Here is a 26,314-nt window from a genome sequence, read left to right on the forward strand (position 1 = left end):
AACATTTAAAAACTGTTTTTTCAAAGCTTTAATATAAACTTTAAAGCCCTGGGAAAATTATTATTTACGTTTTTACAAATAAAATGCAAATATAATTATTAATTTTTTTTAAGCACAATACAGTGATCTCTCAAAACAATAAAATCTATAATTAAATAATACATTTTATAGATAATTATGGATCCGAAATATTATAGTTACATTCGTATTACCTGCCCTTAAAAAAACACTAATCCATTGTTTTCACTACAATTTTATTTTGCATTCAGATGCGATCAAATTTTCCAAACTCTACACATGTTTTTAATATTGATCTTTATGCCTATGTGGTAATTAATGTATAATATAAGTATGTAAGTAGTAATGTTTAGCTGTGTCGCGTTTAGTGGGTCTTCCTCCCATACAGGCCTTGGTGGCACTCTTCTGGTCTCCGCCTCCTTTGACTCCCGACTTCTCCAACTTCATCCATTATCCAACTTCGGCTGCAGCGTTAAACACCTCCCGGGATCCACTACAAATTTCCGTTCTTAAGTGTTGTTGCTACATAATATGTGTTTGTTGCCGGCGTTAAATACATACAGTTTTAAAAATAGAATAAAAAAGATGCAAGAAGGTTGATTACGCTGTAAACAATTATACAAATATATTATTGCAAACGAACACACAGTGTGGGAAATATACACGGCCACGTGGTGGAGATGATACCGGGAAAGAGACAGAAAAGTATGGTACAAAATTAGTATAGGTAATGGCTTAGTCCACACTGCATTCGCACTTTAGTCAGACATCTAGCTATGTTATCTTGAGCAAACAAACAGATGTAAATATGTTTCATGGCGAGGGGGATTAAACACATTTCGCAGCGGAACTGGCTGGAGACAGCGGGAGGCACATCACACTTCTTTTGGTTGGCTACTCATCCTCTAACATTCCGATTCAACCTTCGGCGACTCCGCCACTGCCGCCGCCGCTGCCTTTCCGTTCATCTCCTCTAGGATGTCATCATCAGCCGACGGCTGTGAAGGCGGCTCCACGATCAGCTTCGAGTCCATTGCTGCCTCAATTTTTGCACCCAAGCAAGGCGGCACTGCCGTTCTAAAGACACTCAGTTCCAATTCTACAGCAGATTATCAATTTCGATTAACACTATACCTCAGAGAGACATTTGTATGTTAATAATTTGTGTAACTCTCCATTCTGGTTAACTTTAACTGTGGCTACTAATTTTTCTATACTTTACTTAAATTAAAATACAAATTTTAAAGTTTCTTATTGCCTTTCAGTAAATGCAAAAATCAACAAGGATTCCTCAAACTATACACTCTAAATTGAAAGCAACTGATATTTTAGCCCACTCTCTAAAGTTTAAGTTTAATAGCAAGTCAAAACCCTGTTAAACCACACTCATTTCATAAAGATCAACGCTTACCTGCTGCTATACCGGCAATGGCTTGTGCAGCAAAATGCTTAACGTCCACATCTGTGTCCGCGTTCAGTTTGTCGAGTGTGGGCTTAACTTGGGCATCGATAACGCTGGCCTCAAGGAAGGGGGAGATCTTCTGCAGGGTCTTAGCCACGTTGAAGCGAACATTGGCGACGGGATCGGCGGCGAGCAGGAGGACTGTGGGAAGCAGCAGTTTGGTGGTGATATCTGTGCCGCAGACCTCTGCCAAAACGTTCAGGCAGAACAAGCAGGTCATTCCTATAATATTAAAACACCATGAGCTACATCGTCTTTCGATTCCTTGCAGCAAAAACTCACTGTGCAAATAGTTCTTGTTCCTCGACATAACCAGAATCATGGGAATGATAGCCTGCTCGGCCCAGGATGCTCCAAATTGTTCGACCAGCTTCTTCATGTTGAGAGTGGCTGCCTCACGAATGGCGTAAACGTGATCGTTGAGCCATCCCATGCAGAGACCGCGCAGCTTCTGGTCAAAGAACTCCTGACCCAGCTGACCGGCCAAAGCGGGCATGTACTCAATGATGGCAAGACGTACGCGCCACTTGGAGTCCTCGGCCAACTCAACAATAGCGGGCAGAAGCGACTGCGAAAGCTGCTGGATTCCGATGACATCGTTCACGCAGTCTAGGTTCGAGATGATGTTCAGACGCACTTCGGGGCATTCGTCCTTCAGTTGGATAAGGAACAAGGGCAGCAACTGCTCCACAGTTTGGTAGGCGCCCAGCATCGGACTTAAGCCCATGATCACAGAGGCCAAAGCGGACTTGACATGTGGATTGGGATCTGTGACCAGATCGCGCACGTACGGCAGAATGGAACTAAGGATGATTTGCACCTGGTTTACTTTGTCCAGGTTGGCACAGAAGTCCTTAACTTTGGTGGCCACGGCAGCACGAACCTCCGCCTCAGCGTCCTTGAGCAAGTACTGGAAGGCGGGCACCAAATCCACGCGAGTGATCTCCGGTCCCACGGCCTTTTGCAGGTCGACAAACTTTTCGGCCACCATGTAGCGCACTCTCCAAGAAGAGTCACTGGCACACTGACGCAACGTGGGCAGAACCAACTAGAAAAGCACATTGTGTAAGCCAAGATATTGCAAATTTACATGCTAATATACTTACGTGCTCCACATCGTCTTGGGGCAGCAACTGGGCAATGCTCACACAAGCTTCCACAGCCAGCAGGCGAACGGAGTCCTAGATAGAAAATAATAAGTACTTCAGATTAGTAAAAGCCAGATAAAAATGTATGCAAATTTTAACTACAGAAAGTTTATTGTGGACACATCACATGCAATTTAAGAAAATGCCTAGACACATTTTTATTTGAATATAGCGATGCAACTCAGGACCATGAATTATATTTTAGCTATATTTACGCACCTGATCATCCTGAGCCAGCTGCACAAAGTTGGGAATCAAGTCAGACTTGAGATACTCGGTCTCCACGACCTTGGCGAACTCGCCCAGCTTGTTGGCAGCAGCGCGGCGCACCATGGGCGTCTCGTCTTGGCAAAGCTTGCGGAAGTTGGCGCGCAACTCGGCCTTCACCGGCTGTGTGACCCTTGGATAGCAGACCGAAAAGAGTCCGCATGCGGAGGTGCGCGAGGTGAACCAGTCACCGGAGACCAGACGTTGCAAAGTTGGTACAACGTGAATCTCCAGATCCTTTGCACTGTGCTCAGCGGCCACTGTGCGCAGAGATTCTACGGCCTTGTCCCGCACCACAGTCTCCTCCACTGTGGCTAAACTCTCGAGGGGCGGTATCAAGTACATGGCGAACTCGGGTCCGCCAACAAGACCTTTAAAAAAGAGGCAGGCAAGGGTTTAGAAAACTTTATAAAACTGTTTACTATTTCTTTACTTACTTGTAAAATTGCCCAATTGATCGGCCAAGGCCAGCAGCACCTCATCCTCATCGTAGATGGTCTCGGTGAGGAAGGGAATCAACTCGGACCGTGTGCGCTCCTCGCCCAGAGCCAAAGCAATGGTGGACAGCTTCTTGATGGAGTTAAGTCGAAGCTGTTGGTAAACAATGTAATTGTTAAAATGCGCCATTCCCAATAATCATAGGGGCAAATGTCATTCGATTTCTTAATCAAACCCCAGTTTACATTTTTATTTAAAATGACAAACATAAATTTAAGGCGTGGTCGAATCAAAATTGTTTATTCACATTTCTTCTAATGACGGTGTTAAATAAACCAATGAAGCTACGGTCAGAAAATCAAATTATTTAAAGAAAATGAATTAAAGCTGCGTTTACGAAATGTACACAATTTTAAAAGCAAATAATTTACTTTTAAGATAAAATGAGAAGGAGTCCAATTTAAAAAAAATTTTTTTTTTTTTTTTATAGATAAGATTGAGCTTTAGATAAGAGAGTTTGTTTTTTAAGAAGATAAATGAATAATTTTTACGTACGCAGACTTTAGTAAATCTCAAACAAATTTAATTAATAAAACCTTGCTTCTATTTTTTTTAAAGTCTGAAGTTGCAAATTGTATTTGCACACAATCTCGTGAGTATAAACAAATCAAATATCATTAGTGTGAGATAGAAAAGAGTCGAACTCGTAGTGAGCTATGAGCAGATAAAAGCCAATAAATACAATTGATAAAAATAGGTTAGGCTTGTTGTTCCTACGGAAGATACTCAGCTTGTGTATATCAAAATCTGGTAAAACTTTTTTTATTTTTTTGATGCACACACGCTCTTAACCTACACAAATACCTATGCACACACAGTGACGCATTTTTGCACAGATACACTGACAATTTAGGAGTGAGGGCACGCTTCCTTATTTTGGCACTAGAACATTTCGCAATTTCGGGAAAGCCCAAAAGTTTTCGATTTGGCTAACAACTGATACAGACCTGCACATCTTCGTTCTTGAGTTCGTCAATTAAAACCGCAATGGGGTATAGAGAATCGTCGACCGATTTATCGCTCGCTGCCATTTTTTCCGCTGTTGCTGCTCACACACACACGCACTGAAAATCGGTTTTTCTATTCTGCAGGCAACCAATTCGTTTCGATTTTGGGCTCTGGCACTTAGCAATTTGCTTCTCTTGCTTTAATAAAAATAATTCCACAATCCCCTCCGTTCCGTCTGCTACAATTTGCAAGTTTTTAAGAAAATGTTCTTTGATTGCTTTTTCAATAAAAATCGTACGTCGCCGTTCGGTGCAAATAATTTTTTTTCCCAAGTGACACAACGATAGAGCTGGAACAAAAATCGATTTACGATTCTATCGATGTCTTATCGATGTGGCAACATCAATAGTTTTTGCACCCGCGGGATTTTATTAAAAATAAAATAAATAAGAACAGCTTAAAAAAAATTGTTTACAATTAAAATTAAAAAAAGTTCTATATTAATAATTATTCTTTCTACCAATCAGATACTGGTAATTATCGACTGATTTTTAAAACAAGTTTTGTATAAAAAATACTTCTATAAATCGACTCAAATTTATTGTTGCTTAATTCTCTAGGAAAGTTACAAACTCGGTTAGCTTAAGCAACTGATCATCGTTGCCACGGCTCGGCGCCGGTTCCTGGACCTTTGGTTTTAAAATCACTCGGTCGCCATCGAGTTCCTCAGTCCAGTTCAGAGCAGCACAGGTGTTCATCAGTTCTTCCTCCGACATAAGGGACAAATTCAAGAGATTGTTCTGATAGATCGACACATAGGCGCTGCTTATAAGTTTGAACAGCTCCTCGCGCTGTCTCACTAAACGGATACATTATTTTAACCAATATTTGTTAAATAAATAGAAATTCTCATACCCAGAAGATCATCGACGGGCGCCTTCACCCTTTCGGACCAATCGTACTTGATGTTTTTAAAGAAATCGGTATAGTTATTGTTCTGTAGGGCCACATTGAGCAGGTTCAACTGAATTAGTTCCTTGTCATCCTTAAACTTTGGTGGAATTCGCATCCACAGCAATTTAGCATTAGCTCTAAATGATGCAAGAGTAGAATATATAGTTTCTGAAACTGTTAGTATTCAGCACTTACAGTTTGTTTTGGTATAGATAAATCGCAAGTAATTGCTGGTAGAGCTCAGCTCCCAATTCAATGTGCTGCGGAAGTAGGGGAATTTGAAATTTTAATTCGGTCAAAACATTTCACACCCACTCACCTCCAATTCCTCGTTCTCAAGCCGTTCCACCAGCTCACTGTATTTGTTTAAATGCATTTTGCAATGGTTAATTCTTAACCCGACAACAATAATGTGACCGTTGAGCCGGGATTGTCGATAAAAACATCTCACTAACGTAACCCTGTTATTTTGGAGAATTTTTCTATCCATATCGATACTTGGGTAATCTAATTATTACAATATTGGTATTTAACAGAGCATAAAAAAAGTCCAAGTTATCCAGTTAAATCGTATATTTATTAATCCTAATAAATATTGTATTGTTTCCTTCAAAATATCGTTTGGGTGCCTTTTATCGATAGTCTCTTTGACAGGTCTCCACAATCGCAGAGCTGTCAACGTGCAAAAAGTCTCCACCTTCTTTTCGGTGTCAAAAACTAGACTATCAAGATGGGTCGTATGCACGCTCCTGGGTAAAAATGCGATTTTTATTGTTTTTGGTGCAACTACGCAACGCGGAGTGTTTGCAAAATGTGTCTGCCGTGCGGAATAATCGAAATGAATGTGACATATGTGATTTTTAGGGGTTTAGGGGGTTAGATATGGACCGCAAAGGCAAGCACATGGTGCAGACGTAGACCCCGTTGACAGTCGCCGTCATGAACGCTTACTAACAACCGCTGTTTTTCTTCACAGCAAGGGTATTTCCCAATCAGCCCTCCCCTACAGACGTACTGTCCCATCCTGGCTGAAACTGAACGCTGAGGATGTCAAGGACCAGATCAAGAAGCTGGGAAAGAAGGGCCTGACCCCCTCCAAAATCGGTAAATGCGCCCCTGGATAATGTTGTTGTTTGAGGTTATGTTAACCGGGCTCGGTATTTGTTTGCAGGCATCATCCTGCGTGACTCGCACGGAGTTGCCCAGGTGCGTTTCGTCAATGGAAACAAGATCCTGCGCATCATGAAGTCGGTGGGTTTGAAGCCCGACATTCCCGAGGATCTGTACCACATGATCAAGAAGGCCGTCGCTATCCGCAAGCATTTGGAGCGTAACCGCAAGGACAAGGACGGCAAGTTCCGTCTGATTCTGGTCGAGTCCAGGATCCACCGCCTGGCCCGCTACTACAAGACCAAGAGCGTCCTGCCGCCCAACTGGAAGTACGAGTCGAGCACCGCCTCCGCCTTGGTTGCCTAAATCATCGTCCTCGATTCGCCTAGTTGGTAGTTTGTTTTCAAGTCTTGTCGGGGCCTACATTTCCACCAATGTACAACCAATAAACCCAATAAAACTGGAAATCTGAACTATTTTATAGACTAAGCAATTGTCGTGCCAATTAATTCATTTCGAGGAAGAATCTGTGTATAAACAGAAACATCGCAGTTCTGGGTTAAAGTTGATTATTGCTACCAAAATAATTTTGATGCAATCAAAGAAAATTAATGAACTGCTTAAGTTCCATTTTTTAACTATTGACTAATGGGTTTTATTGATAAAATATGAAGCCTTAAAAAATTACTACAAAACCAAATCAAAAATTATTCTAAATTAGGTAAAAACTTATTACTGACTATACGATCTTTTTTAAGCATCCTAATTTTTTTGAGAGCTTTAATTTTTTGTAGTTTTTAGATTACCATTTTTTTTAAATTTGATTTCCATTCTCTTAAATTCACTTGTTGCTTAGTTTTTAGCAAAAAATGGCAATGAAAGTACATTCACACATTTACGATCTCAAGTTCTCACTGGCACCGAATGCACAGTATTACTTTGTTAAGTGAATTCAAGAAAAAGTAATGCTAAAGTTTTAGTTTATTGAGGATATTTTGACATAGTGGTAAGAAAGTCGTATGTATGTTTGTACATGCGTCTTAATTTATTCTGTATGCCAAGATTATGCAAATAATGCCGCATATAATTTATTCACTTCGAAGCTCTTTCTACAAACTCGTTTCTCTTGATTTTAAATTGTAAGTTTTCCTCCCTTAAAGGCTTAATATGTACCGTTTTAATTTAATTTGAAAATGTATTTGAAGGTAGTGTACTAAAACAAAAATTTAAAAAAGTTTTTTGGGACTCTATAAAAAGGTTTCGGGTTTAAACTTTTTTTTTGTTACCTACAAATCTACATATAGCAAAAAATCCGCCAGAAACATTATCAGGTTTTTTATTATACCACCTGTAAATGTTTACAATTGGGATTTGTTCGAAAAACATTTACATGTGTACATATGTGTATTGTATATTAAAGTAGTTGACATTGCTAATGGCTTGATATAAATGCATGTACATGTGTATATTGATTTTTTGTTTTTGTTTAGTTCGGATTTGTTATATTTTCTGAAAATATACATTACATTCAACATTATGTCAACCAGTTTACAAATTTAAAAAAAAAAGTGATCGATTTGCAAATGTTTACAACAAATGATTTTCTTTCATCCTTTAAAATTTAACAAATTTGGTTTCTATATTTTTAAAATTTTATAAGATATTTGGACATACAGTCGTTTATGGTAGGAAAGCTCTACCGTAGCCTGGGGTTGGGGGCCAATTTCGTATTAAGAGCCGATAGCCGCCGAAAGCGAACCGCCAGTGTTCAGAATTCAGAATCGAGCATTCAGTTTCAGTAGCCTGCTGCCCTTTCCGGCTCTCGGACCGAAGTTTGTTTTATTATTTACAGCACCGTCTTATTTATTTTTGCCTTGTCGCCGGGTCTTCTATCGCGATTTTCTCACGTTCGCCAGCTTGGTTATTGTTGAATGTAAACAATATTGAAACAAATGTACGTACATGTGATTCGCAACCAGTGGCAATTATTTTAATTGTGGTTGCAGATTGCTTGGTAATTTAGTGCCTGAAAAAATCCATGTGATTAGATAATTTACAGACAAACGAAAAATCATCGATGCGGAGGCCTTTATCTTTGCGCAATTATTGTTTGTTTGGCTGATAAATGTAATGTATTTGCATATGTTTGTATGTACATTTGGATAAAAGTTTCCCTTTTGCTAGCAACAACGTGGTACGTTTCGCACACCCGCGCATAAATATATGTATATGTACAAATGTATATACTGAATAAGCAAACGGTAAATGCCCGAAGTGCTTATTTTATTTCATCAGGAGTGAGTGAAACCGGCAGACAAGAAGAAACAGACAAGTACAGTGAATAATAGTTATGGATTTTCCTAATGATAAGGAATACAATTAGACAAATTTACAAAAGTGGTGAACTATTTAATAAAAAATGTAATTGGAAAAAAAGGAATTCTATGTGCCCCAAATCGTTGCCTATAAAAAGCCGATTAACCCATACATATAGTCTGTACAGAATTGCTTTTACAACCGATTAACACTGTATTAGCCAAATGCCAACCGGGGTTTTTGGGGAAATAAACTATTTCTCGAATGCTCATTTTCTGGGCTTGTCGTTAAACCGAACCCCGTAATTCCGAATTACAAACCTATGAGCAGTGACACAAGTACCACCCAAACGTCCCTACCCAAGTTCCTTCTAAAAAAACATCAACTTCGCCCAGTCGTCAAGCCAACGTCAATATGAATCGTAGATAAATAAAACAGCAATGTTTGTTTGATTAAGATGTGCCGTGTTTGTGCTCATATCGACTATTGTTTTCTTAAACCACTCAGCACAATTACATATTTCAGTTAACGTTATTGCTAAACTTATCAACTTTAGCTTGTTTCGCCGTTTCTTTCAGTTTCTTTAACGGGAGTAGAAAATGCAGTCGGTACAGACGGCAGATTTGCCGGAAAATCCCCGTGAACGTTCAAATTTTATTTCGGCAGCATGCTTCTGGTGAGTATTATGTTTTAAAAGTAAAAGATTAAATTATAATAACAATTTAAAATTGTTTATAGGTATACCATGCCCACTTTTATCAAGGGTCGGAAGGACACACTGGATACCAAGGATCTGTACAGGGCTCTGAAGGAACACAAGTCGGGTATGATGAAATTATGATACTGATTCACCTAAATAATGATATGCAAAAACTTAAAAACGATTGAAGCATAAGTATGTACATACATCACATTAATGTTTGTCAATTGAAGGTTTTTGTAATCAGTGCAAGTCATAGTTTTGTATCAATTATAGATAAAGAAATGATCATTCCAACCTTAATTTCAAAAAGTCTTATAATTACCAAACGCACTGTATGTAGTTATCACGAGAACAATTCATTTGACTGATCGATGCAAGTACACAGTATGTTCGTTGACCGTCTTAATTGATTTGCTTTATTTCTTCAATTGCGCCCATGATTCTGTGTTTTTATTTTCCCAAATTGATAACTGTGTCTCTGGGTAAACGTTGTTTTCGTAATCCGAATTAATTAAGTACCGTATCTGCGATTAAATTATGTTAATTTGTACATTTTTCCAGAGACTCTGGGAAATAAATTGTGCGCCTCCTGGGAGCTGGAACTTGAGAAGACAAAAGGAAAACCTAATCTTCTAAGGGCTCTCCTGCGGGTTTTTGGCTGGTACTTTGCCCTACTTGGTCTGGTGCTCTTTCTCCTGGAATTGGGTCTTCGAACGCTACAGCCAATCTTCCTGCTGAAACTCATCGCCTACTATTCACATGGCTCGGGATCTTTAAACGATGCCTATTACTATGCTGCCGGAGTGATCGTGTGCAGTGCCCTCAACGTCATCATCATGCATCCCTATATGCTGGGCACAATGCATGTGGGTGAGTCATAGAATCGTGGAAAATGATATGTCTGTTATCTAGTTTTGTTTACTTACTTATTGCATATCTTTTTACAGGCCTAAAGATGCGTGTGGGTATGTGCAGTATGATCTACCGAAAGGCTTTAAGATTGAGCAAATCGGCGCTGGGTGATACGACGGCTGGGCATGTGGTCAATCTTATGTCCAATGATGTGGGTCGCTTGGACCTGGCCACCATTTTTGTGCACTACCTGTGGGTGGGACCGCTGGAGACCCTCTTTATCACATACCTAATGTACCGTGAGGTGAGCAGTTTGAAAATATAGAGAACTAAATAAATCTTGATTAACGAAATAAACTCTTTCTACAGATTGGAATCGCTGCCGTGTTTGGTGTGGCCTTCATGCTGCTTTTTATTCCCCTGCAAGCGTATTTGGGAAAGAAAACCTCGGTTCTGCGACTGAAAACCGCTTTGAGGACGGACGAGAGAGTTCGAATGATGAATGAGATTATCTCGGGCATTCAGGTGATCAAAATGTACGCCTGGGAGCTGCCCTTCGAACATATGGTGGCCTATGCGCGCAAGAAGGAGATTAATGCCATCAGGCATGTGTCCTACATCAGAGGAATCCTACTCTCCTTTATAATCTTTTTGACGCGTGTGTCCATTTTCCTGAGTTTGGTGGGCTATGTGCTACTTGGAACGTTCCTCACGCCGGAGGTGGCCTTCTTGATCACCGCTTACTACAACATCCTGCGTACCACCATGACCGTATTCTTTCCCCAAGGCATCTCTCAAATGGCTGAGACCCTGGTTTCCATCAAGCGTGTCCAGAAATACATGCTGTCGGATGAAACCAATGTGTCGGATAAGAGTGTTTACCTGCCGGATGATTCTCCAAGCAGCAATCAGGCAACGGTCCATGCAGATGGAGAGGAGGATCGTGACGAAGACGAGGATCGCGATGAAGCCGAGGATAAGCTTCTGGGTCCACCGCTCTCCACCATTAATGAGAACGCCAAGTTGTCGGAGGCGGGCATCTCCATAAGCGGACTCATGGCGAAATGGGACGTTAACTCACCAGAATACACACTCAATGGAGTTAACCTTCGAGTTCAACCGGGCACTATGTTGGGTATTGTGGGACGCACAGGATCCGGTAAATCCAGTCTAATTCAAGCCATTTTGGGAGAGCTGCCCGCCGAGTCGGGCGAGATAAAGGTGAATGGAAGCATGTCATACGCTTCCCAGGAGCCATGGCTCTTCTCTGGCACCGTGCGCCAGAACATCCTCTTCGGCCAGCCAATGGATCGCAGGCGATACGCCAAGGTGGTAAAGAAATGTGCCTTGCAACGAGATTTCGAGCTGCTTCCGTTCAAAGACAAAACCATTGTCGGAGAGCGTGGAGCATCGCTTTCGGGTGGCCAGAAGGCAAGGATCAGCCTGGCAAGAGCTGTTTACCGCGAGACCTCAATCTACTTGCTCGACGATCCCCTCAGTGCGGTGGACACCCATGTGGCCCGTCATCTTTTCGAGCAGTGCATGCGTGGCTATCTGCGCGAACGTATCGTTATCTTGGCCACCCATCAGCTGCAGTTCCTGCAGCACGCCGATCAGATTGTGATTATGGACAAGGGTCATGTGAGCGCGGTGGGCACGTATGAATCGCTGCGTGAGTCCGGATTGGATTTTGCCACCATGCTGGCCGATCCGGAGCGAGATGAGCATGCCGATGAGCAATCGCGGTCGCGATCCGGCAGCTACAGTCACAGCCATTCCGATGGGCGACGCAACAGCGAGCAATCCCTGCTATCCATGGCCGACTCTTGTCTGGATGAGATCGATGAAAACCAGGCCATCAACCAGGAGCGCCAGGTGGTGGGTCAAATTGGACTCGGTCTGTACGGCAAGTACTTCAAGGCGGGAGGCGGTTTCTTTGCATTCTTCGTGATGATGGCATTCTGTGTGATGTCCCAAGGATTGGCATCTTTGGGTGACTACTTTTTGTCTTACTGGTAAGGAAAAACATTTTTTGATTGATTGTAAATGATGGATTTCTTTCGATTATTATAATTTTTGGTGTCTGTTTAGTTTAAAGCTTATTTAAAGATTATTTCATTCCATTTTAGGGTAACCAAAAACGGACAAGTGGCCAACCGAGCGAACAATAATGACACAATCAGCTCCGAAGAACTGGAGCCGCGCCTCTCGATATGGTTGCATGACTTGGGATGGCCCGTGGACGCCAAAATGATGGACACATACATATTTACAGTTATTACAGTGTTGACTATTGTAGTAACCGTCGCGCGATCGTTTCTGTTTTTCAATCTGGCCATGAAAGCCTCCATTAGTTTGCACAACTCCATGTTCCGTGGCATCACAAGAGCCGCCATGTACTTCTTCAACACGAATCCCTCGGGACGCATCCTGAACCGATTCTCCAAAGACATGGGCCAAGTTGACGAAATACTGCCCGCTGTAATGATGGATGTCATCCAGATCTTCCTCTCCCTGGCTGGCATAGTGATCGTCATTGCCATTGTCAACCCATTGTTTCTCATCCCAACTGTAGCTTTGGGCATCATTTTCTACCAACTACGTACTTTCTATCTTAAAACGTCAAGGGATGTTAAGCGTTTGGAAGCAATAAGTAAGTGTTTATCCACTTAAGTATTGTAAAACTCAACCTTGCTGATAATTGAATATCCCTTTCATTATTGTGTAAAGCTCGATCTCCAGTTTATTCACACTTGGCTGCCTCGTTAACCGGGTTGTCCACCATCCGTGCCTTTGGAGCTCAGCGTGTTTTGGCCTCCGAATTTGACAACTACCAGGACATGCACAGCTCCGCATTCTACATGTTCATTAGCACCTCGCGTGCCTTTGGTTATTGGTTGGACTGTTTTTGTGTAATCTACATAGCAATCATCACACTAAGTTTCTTCATCTTTCCTCCGGCCAATGGAGGCGATGTGGGTCTGGCCATAACACAGGTGAGTCATTACAAAATAGAATTCCATTTTGAAGCGCTTATCTTTTTTTTTTATAATCTTCAGGCCATGGGAATGACCGGCATGGTGCAGTGGGGAATGCGTCAGTCTGCCGAGCTGGAAAACACAATGACTGCCGTCGAGCGAGTGGTTGAGTACGAGGACATTGAGCCGGAGGGAGAACTGGAAGCGACGGCTGATAAGAAGCCACCCAAGTCCTGGCCAGAGCAAGGAAAAATCGTGTTCGATGAGCTGAGCCTGCGCTACACACCCGATCCGAAAGCAGAAAATGTGCTTAAATCACTGAGTTTTGTGATATTGCCAAAGGAAAAGGTCGGCATCGTGGGAAGAACGGGGGCGGGCAAGTCCTCGTTGATCAACGCCCTTTTCCGGCTGTCTTACAATGATGGAACCATCTTGTTAGACAAGAGGGATACAAGTGAGATGGGTCTGCATGATCTGCGCAGCAAGATCTCCATCATTCCCCAGGAACCTGTGCTCTTCTCCGGCACAATGCGTTACAACTTGGATCCCTTCGACGAGTATAGCGATGAGAAGCTGTGGCGCTCCCTGGAGGAGGTGAAGCTGAAGGAAGTGGTGGCCGATCTGCCCAGTGGCCTGCAGAGTAAGATCACCGAAGGTGGCACCAACTTCAGCGTGGGTCAGCGCCAGTTGGTCTGCTTGGCACGGGCCATTCTGCGCGAGAATCGTATCTTGGTGATGGACGAGGCCACGGCCAATGTGGATCCGCAAACGGATGGACTCATCCAGGCCACCATTCGCAACAAGTTCAAGGAGTGCACTGTCCTGACGATAGCCCATCGTCTGCACACCATCATGGACTCCGACAAGGTGCTCGTCATGGATGCAGGACGAGCTGTGGAGTTTGGAACGCCCTACGAACTTTTGACGGCGGCGGATTCCAAGGTGTTCCACGGCATGGTCAAGCAGACGGGTCATGCCACCTACGAGGGTCTGCTAAAAGTCGCACAAAAGGTGGGTTCTTATTTTGTCTGAATTAATAGATGAAATTTATTTACTCGTTTCTTTTTCTCTATTTTTGGGTTCAGGCATTTGAAACCGCCCAGAATCACAGTCTTTCCTCATGAGACTCAGCTGCTACTTAAATGATGTCCTACTAATTAAGCCGAGGTGCTTGTCGCCGAATCTTTAGCTGTTTGTAACTAGTTTAACTAATGTATATGGTTTTGAATGTGTTATCTCGTGTGAATGTAAATATGTTTGTTCGTGTGTATGTTTAATACTTTATATAACTCGTAATCTGTATAGAAACACGTTGTCTAGTGTATTGTTTGTATTTATTTAACTTTCACAAAGTGCAAAGAAGTGCCTTTAAAAATAAATGAAATATATAATCTGTTTCTTTGTAAAAACTATATTTTACAATCAGGTGTAGAAGAAATAGAAACCGCTGTATTAAGGATCTACCCATATTCACATATACTGAACTTTGGCTTTAAATGTCCCTAAAATCGAACTTGTTTAAATCACAGAATAGGATAAGCTTTTTAGCCAGCAAAGAAAATATTTTGTAATATATTGTATAAAGCTAACTTTTTTAAATTAAAGAATTCTTTAACGAGAGTATGGATTAATGATTTCTCGACTAATAATTTTTACAAATTCGCAGGTTTGAAATTTATATTTATACATATTATATATTATTTATCAAAACGTTTCGAAGTGGGTGTAGTTTTCACCACACATTATACGGTTCGAAACTCGGGTATATTCATCATCGCTGCGTAGAACCATGGTTGAGGTGTTGAGTGCTACTGGTTCGTCGGATTGTGCACCTTCTAGGCATATCTGTTTGCCTGACCCTTGGTTCACAGAATCCTGCAATTTTTGCTGTCCAAACGAATGAATGAATGAATTTATGACTCACTTGTTTTCGATCAAGTTATCACATCATCGATCCGAATTTCGCCCACCCAACCGTCGAAGGATGTACGAAAAGTCGGATGAACGGATTAACTAATGTGTTATGTTTGCATATTCCGGCTGCCAACACAGTTGATAAGGAGCTGAAGTTATCTATATTTCACAGAAGTAAAGTTTAACATTTTAATAAAATTCCATTCGTGCAAATGCCGCACGCTCAAGCAATCAATCAAATTACAACGCAAAATAAGAAGCTTTATGATAACGGTTAAAAAACCGGTTGACTCATGTTTTATTTGCTTCATATATATGTACTCAGGGGCGGATACAGGTATCTGCCTGGGGGGGGCGATCAAAATTTTTTTTAAATAATGCAAGTAGCAGGTGGCAAATAATCAAAAATTATACGCAGTTTTATTCAAAACACACTGTACAAATAAATTAATTAATTTTAATCTAAATTGCGAATTCCATTTTTCTTTTCCCTCTTTTTTAAAAACTTTTCTATAACTCTCTCGATGTCAATACTGATTTCGGAATGCGTATGTAGCAATGCTAGGCCAGTTAGTCTTAGGAGGAGGGATAGAAGTAGGGCAAGGAAGGACTGGCGACACGCTGTAACACGCAGGTTTCCGAATTTCACACCAGTTCACTCGGTTCACGCGTTTTCTGAGGAGTCGGACGCATTCAAGTGAAGCACCTTTTTTCAGAAGCTGAGGGGGGGCGATCGCCCCTATCGCCCCCCCTGTATCCGCCACTGTATGTACTATCGGGAATCACCATAGAAACCAGCCACTTAAATAATAGGTAGACGTACGATATATTGGCAGATTGGCAGAATAGATAAATGGTCATAACTTTTTATTACTTTAACTTGGATACAAATTACTAACAATTATAAATATATACATGTTTATATATATGGAAATATCCCTCAGAGCATGTTTTTCAAGCCTAGGGCCAAAAGCAGGATCATAACGCCAACTGAGACCTTTAAACTAGTGCTTCCATTGCACCGATCTGTCAAACAAATGTCACACTGATCTGCAGAATCCGCGGTTATATTGAGTTCGCTTCTCACAGCCTGGCATCCAGACTCTTCGTCGGGCACCTTAACACAACCACGGTTTAGCACTGTTTGAATTAAACGGAATTAAAAGTAGTTGTCAGTCAGTTCAATTAATATCTTATTTTAAAGAATGAACTTGTGACTGATTTCAGTTCTTAACAAGTACAGGTATATTTTTCTTACCTCCATCCTTGTAGATGCTGTAGCAGGCGGCAAGTTTATAATTTGTGGGTGGAACAGTGGTTGGTGGAGATGTGGTGCTGGAATCGGTCGAGGAATCTGTTGAGGAACTGGTGGTAGATTCACTGCTAGAGTCCGTGCTAGAACTCGTAGTAGAATCTGTGGTAGAGGCTGTGGAAGAATCTGTGGTGGAGTCTGTTGTAGAATCTGTTGTGGAATCTGTGCTAGAATCCGTGGTGGAATCGGTGGTCGAATCAGTGGTGGAATCGGTGGTGGAATCAGTCGTGGAGTCAGTTGTGGAATCAGTGGTGGAATCCGTCGAGGAATCTGTTGAGGAAGTTGTCGAAGAATCTGTCGAAGAATCTGTCGAAGAATCTGTTGAGGAATCTGTTGAGGAATCTGTTGAGGAATCTGTTGAGGAATCTGTTGACGAAACTGTCGAAGAATCGGTCGATGAATCTGTGGAGGAATCCGTTGACGAAACTGTCGAGGAATCGGTTGACGAATCGGTCGACGAATCTGTCGACGAATCTGTCGAGGAATCAGTCGAAGAATCTGTTGAGGAAACCGTCGACGAATCTGTAGATGAATCTGTCGAAGAATCTGTCGAAGAATCAGTGCTACTATCCGTGGAAGAAGAAGAGTCGGCGGTAGTTGCCGTAGAATCTGAAGAGTCTACAGTGGTTGCTGTAGAAGCCGAAGATTCTGTGTTGGCTGTTGTAGAATCGGTAGAATCTGAGTTGGTTTCTGCAGCCTGCGAAATATGCATGTTTAAATACAAGATTTTAAATAAAGCGTTTTATGTAAACTTTAGATCCTACCACAGTGGATTCATCAAAAGCATCCCGTGCTGCTAATACTCGAGCATTTCTTCTAAATCGATTCAACACTCCAATTGTGTCCAGGGAAAATGCGGCGGCGGCAGCTGCGGTGTCATCAAGACTGCACGAGACCTCTGGAACCGTTTCCACATGGCATTCGTCTCCAACACATTGGTAGCATTGCAGAGCACTCGCTGAAAAAAAATATGTGGATGGCTGGTGAGTCAGCGGGATGGGGAGAATTGGCCCGAAGGCCGAGCGAGATAAAATTCGTCGGTGGAGAGCAGGCAATAACTCTGATTGATAAATCAAATACGAGATAACATCGGCGGGGTTGCAACACCAGGAAATCTGACATCGAAATCTTTTTAGGTTAACGTACTTGAATTCTCCTTTTTTGGATAACCTTTCAACCTGGAGTCTGCTTACTTTCTTATTTTATATAGATCTGAGCTCTTTATAGAAATTTTAAAAGCAATTAAAGATTGCACATACGAATGATATATGGCTTTGATAATATTATCTTGGAATGCTCTACGTCCTGATTGTAAGAATGGGAAATCCCCATATACATTTAATTCAGAAAGTTACTTTGAACTTAAACTGGAAAAATAAGGAGTAGTTTAATGGAAATTATTAATGTTTTTTTATGGGAAATATTGGCACAGTGCAACTTAAATATGTAAGCTTTAAGGTTTTCATTTATAAATAGAGGTTTTTAGTATCCTAAAATTGTGCATTATCCTTTTGTATATGTTCAAAATGATTTTCAAGTATTTTTTTGTTTGCACTTTGTCAATGCAGAACATTGAGTTTGAAAACTGTTGGCGGCAACAAAACTAATTTTAATAATGGAACTAGCCATGGCTCTATTCCTGACTGGAATTCGCTGTCGACACAGCTGATAAGAAACCAAAGTTATTTTTCTTTCACCAAACTAAAAAAGTTAATACATTTCAGGTAAATTCAATTTGAACAGCTGACGCGCGATTAATCAATCAGTAAATTTAAACTCTGCATTATTCAATCAGGTATTCTGACTGCTGCACTTTCAGATAATGAAACAAATTTTTCCAACCTGGCCAAATGTTTGATGAGAGGGAAAATGCCATCAGCAAAAAGGTAACTGTGATCACACGCATTTTTTATTTTTTTTTTTTTTTCGAGCGAAAGGGTTTTAACCGAAAAGGAATTTCGCGAGGATATTAGCGTGTGAAAGACAAGAAACGCACCGCACGACGGTTGGAAGGTAACTACCAATTAAATATAAAGTTAACATGGCTTTTTTATCATTTTCAGTCACTGATAAGCGACGGCAGAGCAGGAAAGCAGCGAAAAGCAGAGCAATACAACGGTACCGTTTGGGCCAGCAGTTCGTCTTCCTGCCAATATGCATGATCCATAAAAGTTTATAGCCACGATTGTTGCCGATAAGGAATGGGAAGAATGGGATACACTTCCTCAGGATACCCGAAAATATCGGCTATTTGCTTTTATAGACCCGATTATATGGTCAATAGCAATGTGGATCTACCCGATTCCGAGAAATGCCTGCTATTGATATGGTATCAGTTGAGTTTTTGATCACCTTTGGCACAGGTCTTAAATCCCTACATGTTTGGCAATAGCCAATGGGAGAATCCCATGATACACTCCTTAAAAGAGCCATTGTTCGAATTACTATAAATTTTTAATTATCCAGAACACTTGGAAACATCTGGGCGGGGAACCTACGCTCTTGGATCTTCATAAAGTCATTGCTTGCTTTGCAATTTATGCCCGGCTGCAGAAATCTAATCAGCGGATCCATTTCTAATCAGTGCGATCCATCTAAGACTTTTCCTGTCTTAATTATGACTTTGCCTCACTAAAAAGCCTAAACGTTCACAGAAATATGTATATGTACTTGGCAAATATATACACTTAAAATATTCAAGCCTGCAATTTAATTTAATTTTTTATTTGCGTTAGAATTTTTTACAATCATTAAAGATTTATCAAACTATGACGTCAAAAACTTCTATTAAGGAGTTATAAATTTTAAAGTTTTATTATACACAATTATTTCTGGATCGACATTCTTAATTTTTATTAGTGTATAATTAATAAACTTTTTGCACTTTGCGTGGTCTGTTTAGGTAACCAACCAAATTCCGATAAATAATCTGGCAATATCAGTGCAGCCAAATACCATTTAATACAAATATTTAGCATGATTCATACTGTTTTAGTTTCGTTAAATAATAGGTTCCATGTACATATATCTACCATGATTCATATTATTTTGGACAGGTGCCTAATAGATGAGCACTAATATCATTGTACCTTGGTGTACTTTGGAACTTTAGAAACCTGTGACCTGCGCAATAATAACACAAGTGATTTATTAAGGCGCCCATAAAAACTACCCTTGTAGTAAAAATAATTACATATGATAATCTTTAAGAACAACCTTGCATTATCGAGGTGAGCTGTAATTCACAATCTAGTGAATAGTTATAGTATATCTGTTGGTTAGGACTTCAGGTTTATCAATGAGTTAAACAAGCAGGTCAGTTTTTTGCTTGATACAACTTCTTGAATACCAAGATAAGCTGATAAGGTGGTATTATCGAATTTGTAGTTTCAAAGATTCCTTATGTTAAATATTAGTAACTTTTAATAGTAAGCTTATCACTTTATGGTAGTATTTATTTGGCGCTATAAAATCGAACTAACAATCAACGCGTGGCCACATAATTATTTCCTTTGGTGTTTTCAAAAGTCCCTAATTCAAAAAGTAAAATCTTATCTAATCAATAGGAAATTGTTGTTAGTGTGTGTTTGATTTTCTTTTTTTTAATTTGCTTTGGGTTGGTCTTGAGCAAATTTGTTTAGCATAAATGGCCTAAAAGTATACCTCCGCCTGGTTTTGAACGTGGAATGTTTGTTAAACAAACGAAATCGTACCACTAGGCGTATACGTGACATTGGGATTGGTAGTGCAAAGTGATTTACCCGTCTATATTTGTTTTTTGCATTTCTGGTTCAGTATTCTGGAATCTGATAAGATTATTGTCATTAAGACAATTTCTTTTAACTTTTCCTCAAGATATCCATTGTGTGTATTGTTTCGAAGATTAGATTTATTGGTTTGTTCATTAATAGATTTTATAGTTTCCTCTTTTGCAGCTCAATGATATCGCGGTTTATTACTCAAGCTGTTACTAAGTAATTAAAATAGATAAAAAGCCAGGTGGTTACAGGATATTTTCGATTTAGTAATAAACGTTTTGGCTTCTTGGTTTAAAAATTACATATTATTTATTAAGTCGCCTGAAGCTTTACATTTGGTTAGATTAAGTTTGTATACAAATACAGTTGTATATATTTCGATATTCGGGTTTTTGTGCGTATGCGTTTGTGTATATCTTAAAAATTACATAAATTTTCGAATCACTTAACAATGAGCGCGGACTGATGAGTGTGTGTTCGCCTTAAAGAAACGAGGAATACTAGATTTAAGCACCGGGTGATGGACGATATTCTGGCCCTTAGTTGCGCTGCAGGGCGAATGCCACAAAGGCCAAAAGCAGCGTGGCCAGAAGGGATGTCTGGACCGCCGAACTTCCGTTGCAGGCGTTCATACTGCAGGGATTGCAGTTGGCCAACTCTGTGTTGTTGTTCTGCATCTTCAGCAGCTCGCAAACTCCCTCAAAGGTGCTCACTCGGGAACAGCCGCGATCCGTGGACATTGAGCCGTTCACTAGGAGGAAGAACAGGAAAGTTCGTTAGTTATGTTTGATATTTGCTTAAAAATAACAGAAGTTTGTCCTAAAATATTTCTGCTTTTATAAAAAATGTAGTTCTTTTTTCACATTAACAGCTTTTTTAGGTAATGTTTTACAATATTTTTTAAAAACAATAAATTGCATTTTTAATCGGAGCGGCACAAGATTAAGATAAGATTTTTTATAATTTAATTTAAGGAGTAGTATAATTATTTTTTTATAACATATTATAAGTATTTTCAATGTGTTAGTTAAGTATTTTGGTATATGGTAATCATAATTTAGGACATTTAAAGTGTAAATATAAAAAATTTAGACAGACTAACCTGTGACTTGGACGGAATAGCAGTGATAGGTGTACTCGGTGTCGATCACCGACCGCCTCTGCCTGATGGCCAGCGAGGGGGTGGTGGTCTCCGGCTCCACAGCAACCAGACGAGTGGTGTTCAAGGTCACCGAAAGGGCAGCCAGATCCTCAGCGGGCGGCGTTGGCACTCCGGTGGTTGTCTGCACGGGTCCAGCGGTGGGTGGAGTTGGAATAGGTGCCTCGGTGCTCACAGTGGTCTGGGTGCTCTGCGTGGTCTCGGTGGTCAGTTCAGTCGTAGTGGTTTCCACTGTGGTGGTCGAGGACTCCGTGGTCGGTGGATCCGTCTCAGTACTCGTGATCGCAGTGGTTGTTTCCACTGGAGCCGCTGTGGTTTCCTGCTCGGTGGTGGTGGCCGCTTCGGTGGTTGAGGTGGTGGTCACCGTGGATGCCTCGGTGCTTCCGCCAGGATTGAAGAAGTCCTCATTGCAAGCCAACAGGGGTGCATCCTTCGGCAGCTGCGCACAATCATCGCACACATAGCACATGAGATCGGCGCGAATTACTAGAAGTTAATATATCAATCAAGGAAATAATTAGTTAACTACAATATTTATAATTTTCTTGTCTTTATAAATAACCTGAAAACCATATAAATCGACCTGAATATGAAGTACCAAAGGCTTGTTCATGATTTGATATGGGCAATACTTTTTATTGTCTTATTTTTATAATGCCTAAATATAAATTTAAGTGAATTCAATAGATAGGTGTTTTTTGAGTTCAAGGTACTTGGATACACCTATAAATTACGTTAGGTTTATAAATAACCTTTCTGCTATACAAAAGAATCCTTGAACATTAAATGATAATAATAACCCTTTAAGGGAGAGTCTATTATATGCAATATATAATTTGAAATCATTAGATCTTACTCATTTATTGATCACAATTTGCATACCCTACTTCCGCGCACCTTTTTTCTTTGTCGCATTTCATTTCTGGTATTTTACTACCATCGACTTGCCCTTTTCATATGTACATAATTTTTTTAACTCAAAGATATTTATCAGTGAAAAGTGCTCAATTTACAGCTTTGGCAAACAGTAAAACCACGATATGACAATAGGAACAAAGAACATGTGAGCACCATAAATCAATTGAAATCCAAAGTATTTGGCGTATTATTTGCCGATTCTTTAGTATTAGTTTGTAAATGCTTTCGCGTAGCCTTTGATCTAGCGCAAGTAGCCAGTTTTTATCTGATTTTATTTGGGCGCACTCCACCAGTAAATTGATTCCATTTGCATGTTATCGTCACTAGTCAATATTTGCCAGCTGCAAACAGGTAAATAGAAGAACGTATCGGCATACATGGGTACACCGGCATAATTACGTTAATTGTCTTATCAGTGGATGCGGATACCCTCAACGAACACAATTATCGACGGAGTTCCAGGCGGTGAGTCATATCTGTGGACAGTTACGATTATCCGATCGAGTACTTAATCTCCAATTGACGGGTTTTCATATGATAGCAAAGATAACAAAACTGGTTAACTGATTCCAAATTTTTTGTAATAATTGTTATTATGTTTAACCACCTTTTTTTTATTGTGCAAAATGACTAAACGATCTTCTGGCACGTGGAGGAGGACTTAAAATGTTGCAATAATATTTAGGAGGGCTCTATATGGTCGTCACCATCCTATATAACAATCAAACGGTTCAATACATCTCTGCCTAACTTTTGTTGATTTATTTATTTTAAATTTACCATTAATCATTGTGATTGATGGGGAGTTTTGGGGCTGTGAAGGCAGGTCTTAAATTCTCCCGGGGGAATGACAGTATTGTGGGGTTTATTGGCACGTGATAAGCGCCACCTTACTTGCCATTTAGAGTTTTTGCACTTGCGACTTTCTCATTAATAACAAACATTCATTTTTTAGTGTTATTATTATTTTCACATTAAAACAAATGTGCAACTCAGAGACCTTTTGTTATTATTGCAAAAACAAAGGTGCATCTGGAAGGGTTAATATTTGCTTGGGTAATTCCATAAAACCCTCTGTGATGCAAATGCTGTTTGTATAAGGGGTAATTGAAAAATCATTTAAAACGTCGAAGTCAAAGTTCGTTCTAGACGATTTCCAGCCTTTTAATCTTTCTTTTTTCTTCTTAAATATTAAAAACAAGTTTAACTGAATTCTAATCACTTGGTGTGCTTGCAAGTGCCTTTCAATGTGTACGTAACTCTTCGCGATTCATTTAAATCTTTTCAATTGCGTCAAGAGATCGTGAAAAAATATCTGAAATTCAGGTTTTGTGCGGTTATTTTCTGAGTGGTGCTAATGGGCAGACAAGTTTTTCCATTTCGGGCTGTTGCTGCAAAATGTGTTAAGTGTAACTATAACATTTCCAATTAGCAGTCGCCAGCTCGCTTCAATGTCAACCAATATTTGCTCATTATTCTCAATTTCTCCGGCTGACTTTTCCTTTTCATCTAAGGCATAAATTAGAGAGGGCCTAATGATAATCGGAGTTCTATATATATATAAAATCGAAGGGTGGGAGCTGTCTGGTTGGATGACATTTCCGCATCACATAGCGATAAAAAAACCCCGCAAATTGGCAACAATCTTTGCATTATTTATGACAGTTAAATAATAACAAATAAATTGACCATATTAAATGTCGCCGTTGTCACCGCTGCTTGATATGCAAAATGTTATGGCGAAATGTTCACGATCTTGAATTCTGAATTAATTTGACTGGCTTTTTTTCGGCAACTGCATATAACAACAGCACTTGAGAGTCGAATGTTTATTTTTAGCGGCAGCCAAAAATATAAAAATCCTCAAGATATGTTTATCGGATCGTATGATTCCATCGGTTGCTATCTGATACACCTATGATTTAGACCTTTTTGGTCGAAATAAGACACATCAAAGTTATCACGACACTTTTCACGATATTCTAATAGCCTCAAATACCCAAATGCTTTTTACCTGGCAGGGCGATTAGCAACAGCGAACAGCTGGCCAAAACGATGTGACTTCTGCTGAACATGGTTTTTTTGTCTTTTTGTGTTTATTTCGAAATATATGCTTTAAATATATATATTTTTTAAATAATTGTCGAGCGTATATTATTTATACTAAACGAGTGAGCTATTCGTTTTGTTTGTTTTTTTTCGCGATCTTGGTATTTATTGGGGCGACCGCTGTTTGCGAATTCTAAAATTTAACTGAAAATCTTGTGATTTGTTTGAGACTTTTTATAGAGTGTTATAAAGCGGACTGCGCTGCGACTGCGACGTCAGCGGCTTCGATGCGTAAGAGAGTAAGTGGCAGAGAGGGACGGCACGAGCCAAAAAAGAGAGAGAGGAGTAACCGTAAAACAAGTTTAACTTTTCCTTAGGTGATAACAAATTAATTTATAATGCAGACTAAACGGGTACAAGTTCAATTGATCGAAGAGAGCGAACACTCTTAATTTCATTGGGGGTTGTTCTCTTTGTATGTTAATTCGAGAAAATGGGTTCTTCCGGATTGGGGATCTTTGGTAGCTTGGCTTTTTCCCCAAGCCAATGATTCAGTTCTGGGGATTCATTTCACTTTTTGCTCGACTTTTCTCACCCTTAATGTTCTATATATTCCCCCCAGAATTTCTTTGTTGCCTGTTAATTAAGCAGCTGATTGTTAGTCAGCGACTGAAATCCAGAAATTACCCAACCCAATCCGAAAACGGGTATTAACTTTATAGCCTTACCTGCTCGGCTGCCATTTACATAATATTCGTCACTTTTATATCGCCGCGGATGTCCCATGATTATTATCCAATATCAGAGCACGAAGAGCAAATAAATGCGGATTAGACAGAGCCAAACAATTAACAGAGATTTCGTTGTGGCCGTATTGGCTCACCCCATTTGCACCTGCCCCTTTTGTGCGGGCTTAGAACTCTGGATTCGCTGGATTCGCAATAGCCTAACGAAATTTTCCAGTCGAGTGAGCCTCAAGGTCGTTTTTACCCGAACGCTAATGTTATTCGAAAGCTGACCTAGAAAGCCGGCTGAAGACTCGGGGCAAGGTCAACTGATATGATAAGCCGCACTTTTGTAGAGTGCAAGTGGTTTTTGTTTTGTTTATTTACAAAAAATAAAAATCTGCTCTTATTTAAACAATATTAACCCAAAACAAATTTAAAGTCTTCAAAACATGTGTTTGTTTGATAAGTTCTACATCGCAGTTAAACCAGTTTAAACTTGAACGTAATAAAAACAAGAAAGGAAGCTAGCTTCGGCAAGCCGAAGCTTATATACCCTTGCAGTCATCAAATATGTCGAACAAAATGCATAAAGGATAAACAACATCGAAGCTAAGACGATTTTTCTATTCATTTTCCATATTTTTGACTATAGATCATATGGGAGCTATATGATATAGTTGTCCGATTTTGATCAAATTTAGTTCGTAATTCAAGAGTCGTAAGAAAACTCTATACTCCAAAAATCATACTTGTCTGATGAAAAACAACGATGTTATCATTTTATTTATAAACAAATCTATATAGTTTTTTCGATCTTTCCTATGGCAGCTATAAGATATAGTCGTCCGATTTTTATGAAACTTTTTTCTCAATATAAGGGTTGTTAAAAAACTTGATGTTCAAAAAATCAAGCTCGTGGGATAGAAAACAACGATGCTATCAATTTATTTCCATTAATTCTATATATATTTTTCGATCTCTCCTATGGCAGCTATATGATAGAGTTATCCGATTTTGTTCAAATTTAATCCGAAATTCAATAACAGTTAGAAAACGCCATCTTGAAGAATTCAAGTCGATCTGATCAAAAACAACAGAGTGAGAATTTTTTATTTCATTCTCTTGTATTGGAGCTATCCGATATAGTCGGCCGATCCGGCCCGTTCCGACTTATATACTGCGTGCAAACACTACACAACTTTTGGGAAAGTTTCAGCACGAT

The 26,314-nt window shown here is 40.0% G+C and overlaps 6 protein-coding genes across 8 annotated transcripts; 2 read left to right on the plus strand and 4 right to left on the minus strand.

The window, feature by feature from the left end:
• Positions 1 to 237: 237 nt before the first annotated feature.
• On the minus strand, positions 238 to 4,682 carry LOC108100975 (serine/threonine-protein phosphatase PP2A 65 kDa regulatory subunit). 3 transcript variants are annotated; one of them, XM_017205130.2, is made up of 8 exons: positions 4,341 to 4,680; positions 3,333 to 3,486; positions 2,848 to 3,266; positions 2,587 to 2,661; positions 1,763 to 2,528; positions 1,430 to 1,702; positions 580 to 623; positions 238 to 511 (listed from the first exon to the last, which is right to left on the minus strand). In XM_017205130.2, the coding sequence occupies exons 1-7, from the start codon at positions 4,422 to 4,424 to the stop codon at positions 619 to 621; spliced, it is 1,776 nt and encodes a 591-aa protein (XP_017060619.1). In that variant the 5' UTR covers positions 4,425 to 4,680; the 3' UTR covers positions 238 to 511; positions 580 to 618. The 3 variants fall into 3 exon arrangements, with proteins under 3 accessions (XP_017060619.1, XP_017060618.1, XP_017060617.1); XM_017205129.2 differs by having other exon boundaries at positions 238 to 623; XM_017205128.2 differs by lacking the exon at positions 238 to 511 and having other exon boundaries at positions 587 to 1,117; positions 4,341 to 4,682.
• A 234-nt stretch (positions 4,683 to 4,916) lies between these two features.
• Positions 4,917 to 5,725, minus strand: LOC108100976 (COP9 signalosome complex subunit 8). The gene is made up of 4 exons (XM_017205131.2): positions 5,615 to 5,725; positions 5,491 to 5,555; positions 5,257 to 5,432; positions 4,917 to 5,200 (listed from the first exon to the last, which is right to left on the minus strand). The coding sequence occupies exons 1-4, from the start codon at positions 5,669 to 5,671 to the stop codon at positions 4,950 to 4,952; spliced, it is 549 nt and encodes a 182-aa protein (XP_017060620.2). The 5' UTR covers positions 5,672 to 5,725; the 3' UTR covers positions 4,917 to 4,949.
• Positions 5,726 to 5,935: 210 nt separating this feature from the next.
• On the plus strand, positions 5,936 to 6,894 carry LOC108100978 (40S ribosomal protein S13). The gene is made up of 3 exons (XM_017205132.2): positions 5,936 to 6,048; positions 6,272 to 6,399; positions 6,467 to 6,894. Exons 1-3 carry the CDS (start codon positions 6,026 to 6,028, stop codon positions 6,769 to 6,771), a joined length of 456 nt encoding a protein of 151 aa, XP_017060621.1. The 5' UTR covers positions 5,936 to 6,025; the 3' UTR covers positions 6,772 to 6,894.
• A 1,310-nt stretch (positions 6,895 to 8,204) lies between these two features.
• On the plus strand, positions 8,205 to 14,874 carry LOC108100979 (probable multidrug resistance-associated protein lethal(2)03659). Its single transcript, XM_043209306.1, has 10 exons — positions 8,205 to 8,359; positions 9,300 to 9,397; positions 9,460 to 9,545; positions 9,986 to 10,294; positions 10,372 to 10,580; positions 10,646 to 12,291; positions 12,406 to 12,929; positions 13,007 to 13,272; positions 13,336 to 14,265; positions 14,340 to 14,874. The coding sequence occupies exons 2-10, from the start codon at positions 9,321 to 9,323 to the stop codon at positions 14,376 to 14,378; spliced, it is 4,086 nt and encodes a 1,361-aa protein (XP_043065241.1). The 5' UTR covers positions 8,205 to 8,359; positions 9,300 to 9,320; the 3' UTR covers positions 14,379 to 14,874.
• Positions 14,875 to 16,018: 1,144 nt separating this feature from the next.
• On the minus strand, positions 16,019 to 18,506 carry LOC108095633 (uncharacterized protein DDB_G0271670). Its single transcript, XM_017196801.2, has 4 exons — positions 18,323 to 18,506; positions 17,245 to 17,438; positions 16,427 to 17,177; positions 16,019 to 16,308 (listed from the first exon to the last, which is right to left on the minus strand). Exons 1-4 carry the CDS (start codon positions 18,384 to 18,386, stop codon positions 16,109 to 16,111), a joined length of 1,209 nt encoding a protein of 402 aa, XP_017052290.2. The 5' UTR covers positions 18,387 to 18,506; the 3' UTR covers positions 16,019 to 16,108.
• Positions 18,507 to 20,524: 2,018 nt separating this feature from the next.
• On the minus strand, positions 20,525 to 24,548 carry LOC108095634 (cell wall protein DAN4). The gene is made up of 3 exons (XM_017196802.2): positions 24,330 to 24,548; positions 21,341 to 21,883; positions 20,525 to 20,989 (listed from the first exon to the last, which is right to left on the minus strand). Exons 1-3 carry the CDS (start codon positions 24,388 to 24,390, stop codon positions 20,778 to 20,780), a joined length of 816 nt encoding a protein of 271 aa, XP_017052291.1. The 5' UTR covers positions 24,391 to 24,548; the 3' UTR covers positions 20,525 to 20,777.
• Positions 24,549 to 26,314: the final 1,766 nt, after the last annotated feature.

This window comes from Drosophila ficusphila, unplaced genomic scaffold, assembly GCF_018152265.1.
Source record: "Drosophila ficusphila isolate 14025-0441.05 unplaced genomic scaffold, ASM1815226v1 contig_795, whole genome shotgun sequence".
NCBI lineage: Eukaryota > Metazoa > Arthropoda > Insecta > Diptera > Drosophilidae > Drosophila > Drosophila ficusphila.

What these genes read in the sequence shown, in the direction of transcription:
- LOC108095633 (XM_017196801.2), bottom strand. Translation starts at nt 18,386, where the DNA reads ATGCGTGTGATCACAGTTACCTTTTTGCTGATGGCATTTTCCCTCTCA. An exon ending in CTCATCAAACATTTGGCCAG is followed by an intron (nt 17,439 to 18,322) that starts GTTGGAAAAATT and finishes ATTTTTTTTCAG; the next exon opens with CGAGTGCTCTGCAATGCTAC. An exon ending in CTTTTGATGAATCCACTGTG is followed by an intron (nt 17,178 to 17,244) that starts GTAGGATCTAAA and finishes CATATTTCGCAG; the next exon opens with GCTGCAGAAACCAACTCAGA.
- LOC108100976 (XM_017205131.2), bottom strand. Translation starts at nt 5,671, where the DNA reads ATGCATTTAAACAAATACAGTGAGCTGGTGGAACGGCTTGAGAACGAG. An exon ending in TTGAGAACGAGGAATTGGAG is followed by an intron (nt 5,556 to 5,614) that starts GTGAGTGGGTGT and finishes CTACTTCCGCAG; the next exon opens with CACATTGAATTGGGAGCTGA. An exon ending in GCCCGTCGATGATCTTCTGG is followed by an intron (nt 5,201 to 5,256) that starts GTATGAGAATTT and finishes GTATCCGTTTAG; the next exon opens with TGAGACAGCGCGAGGAGCTG.
- LOC108100975 (XM_017205128.2), bottom strand. Translation starts at nt 4,424, where the DNA reads ATGGCAGCGAGCGATAAATCGGTCGACGATTCTCTATACCCCATTGCG. An exon ending in TCAAGAACGAAGATGTGCAG is followed by an intron (nt 3,487 to 4,340) that starts GTCTGTATCAGT and finishes GTTTACCAACAG; the next exon opens with CTTCGACTTAACTCCATCAA. An exon ending in GAACAAGAACTATTTGCACA is followed by an intron (nt 1,703 to 1,762) that starts GTGAGTTTTTGC and finishes TTAATATTATAG; the next exon opens with GAATGACCTGCTTGTTCTGC.
- LOC108100979 (XM_043209306.1), top strand. Translation starts at nt 9,321, where the DNA reads ATGCAGTCGGTACAGACGGCAGATTTGCCGGAAAATCCCCGTGAACGT. An exon ending in TCTGAAGGAACACAAGTCGG is followed by an intron (nt 9,546 to 9,985) that starts GTATGATGAAAT and finishes ACATTTTTCCAG; the next exon opens with AGACTCTGGGAAATAAATTG. An exon ending in TGCTAAAAGTCGCACAAAAG is followed by an intron (nt 14,266 to 14,339) that starts GTGGGTTCTTAT and finishes TTTTGGGTTCAG; the next exon opens with GCATTTGAAACCGCCCAGAA.
- LOC108095634 (XM_017196802.2), bottom strand. Translation starts at nt 24,390, where the DNA reads ATGTTCAGCAGAAGTCACATCGTTTTGGCCAGCTGTTCGCTGTTGCTA. An exon ending in GTTGCTAATCGCCCTGCCAG is followed by an intron (nt 21,884 to 24,329) that starts GTAAAAAGCATT and finishes ATTAACTTCTAG; the next exon opens with TAATTCGCGCCGATCTCATG. An exon ending in CTATTCCGTCCAAGTCACAG is followed by an intron (nt 20,990 to 21,340) that starts GTTAGTCTGTCT and finishes TCTTCCTCCTAG; the next exon opens with TGAACGGCTCAATGTCCACG.
- LOC108100978 (XM_017205132.2), top strand. Translation starts at nt 6,026, where the DNA reads ATGGGTCGTATGCACGCTCCTGG. An exon ending in GGTCGTATGCACGCTCCTGG is followed by an intron (nt 6,049 to 6,271) that starts GTAAAAATGCGA and finishes TTTTCTTCACAG; the next exon opens with CAAGGGTATTTCCCAATCAG. An exon ending in CCTGACCCCCTCCAAAATCG is followed by an intron (nt 6,400 to 6,466) that starts GTAAATGCGCCC and finishes ATTTGTTTGCAG; the next exon opens with GCATCATCCTGCGTGACTCG.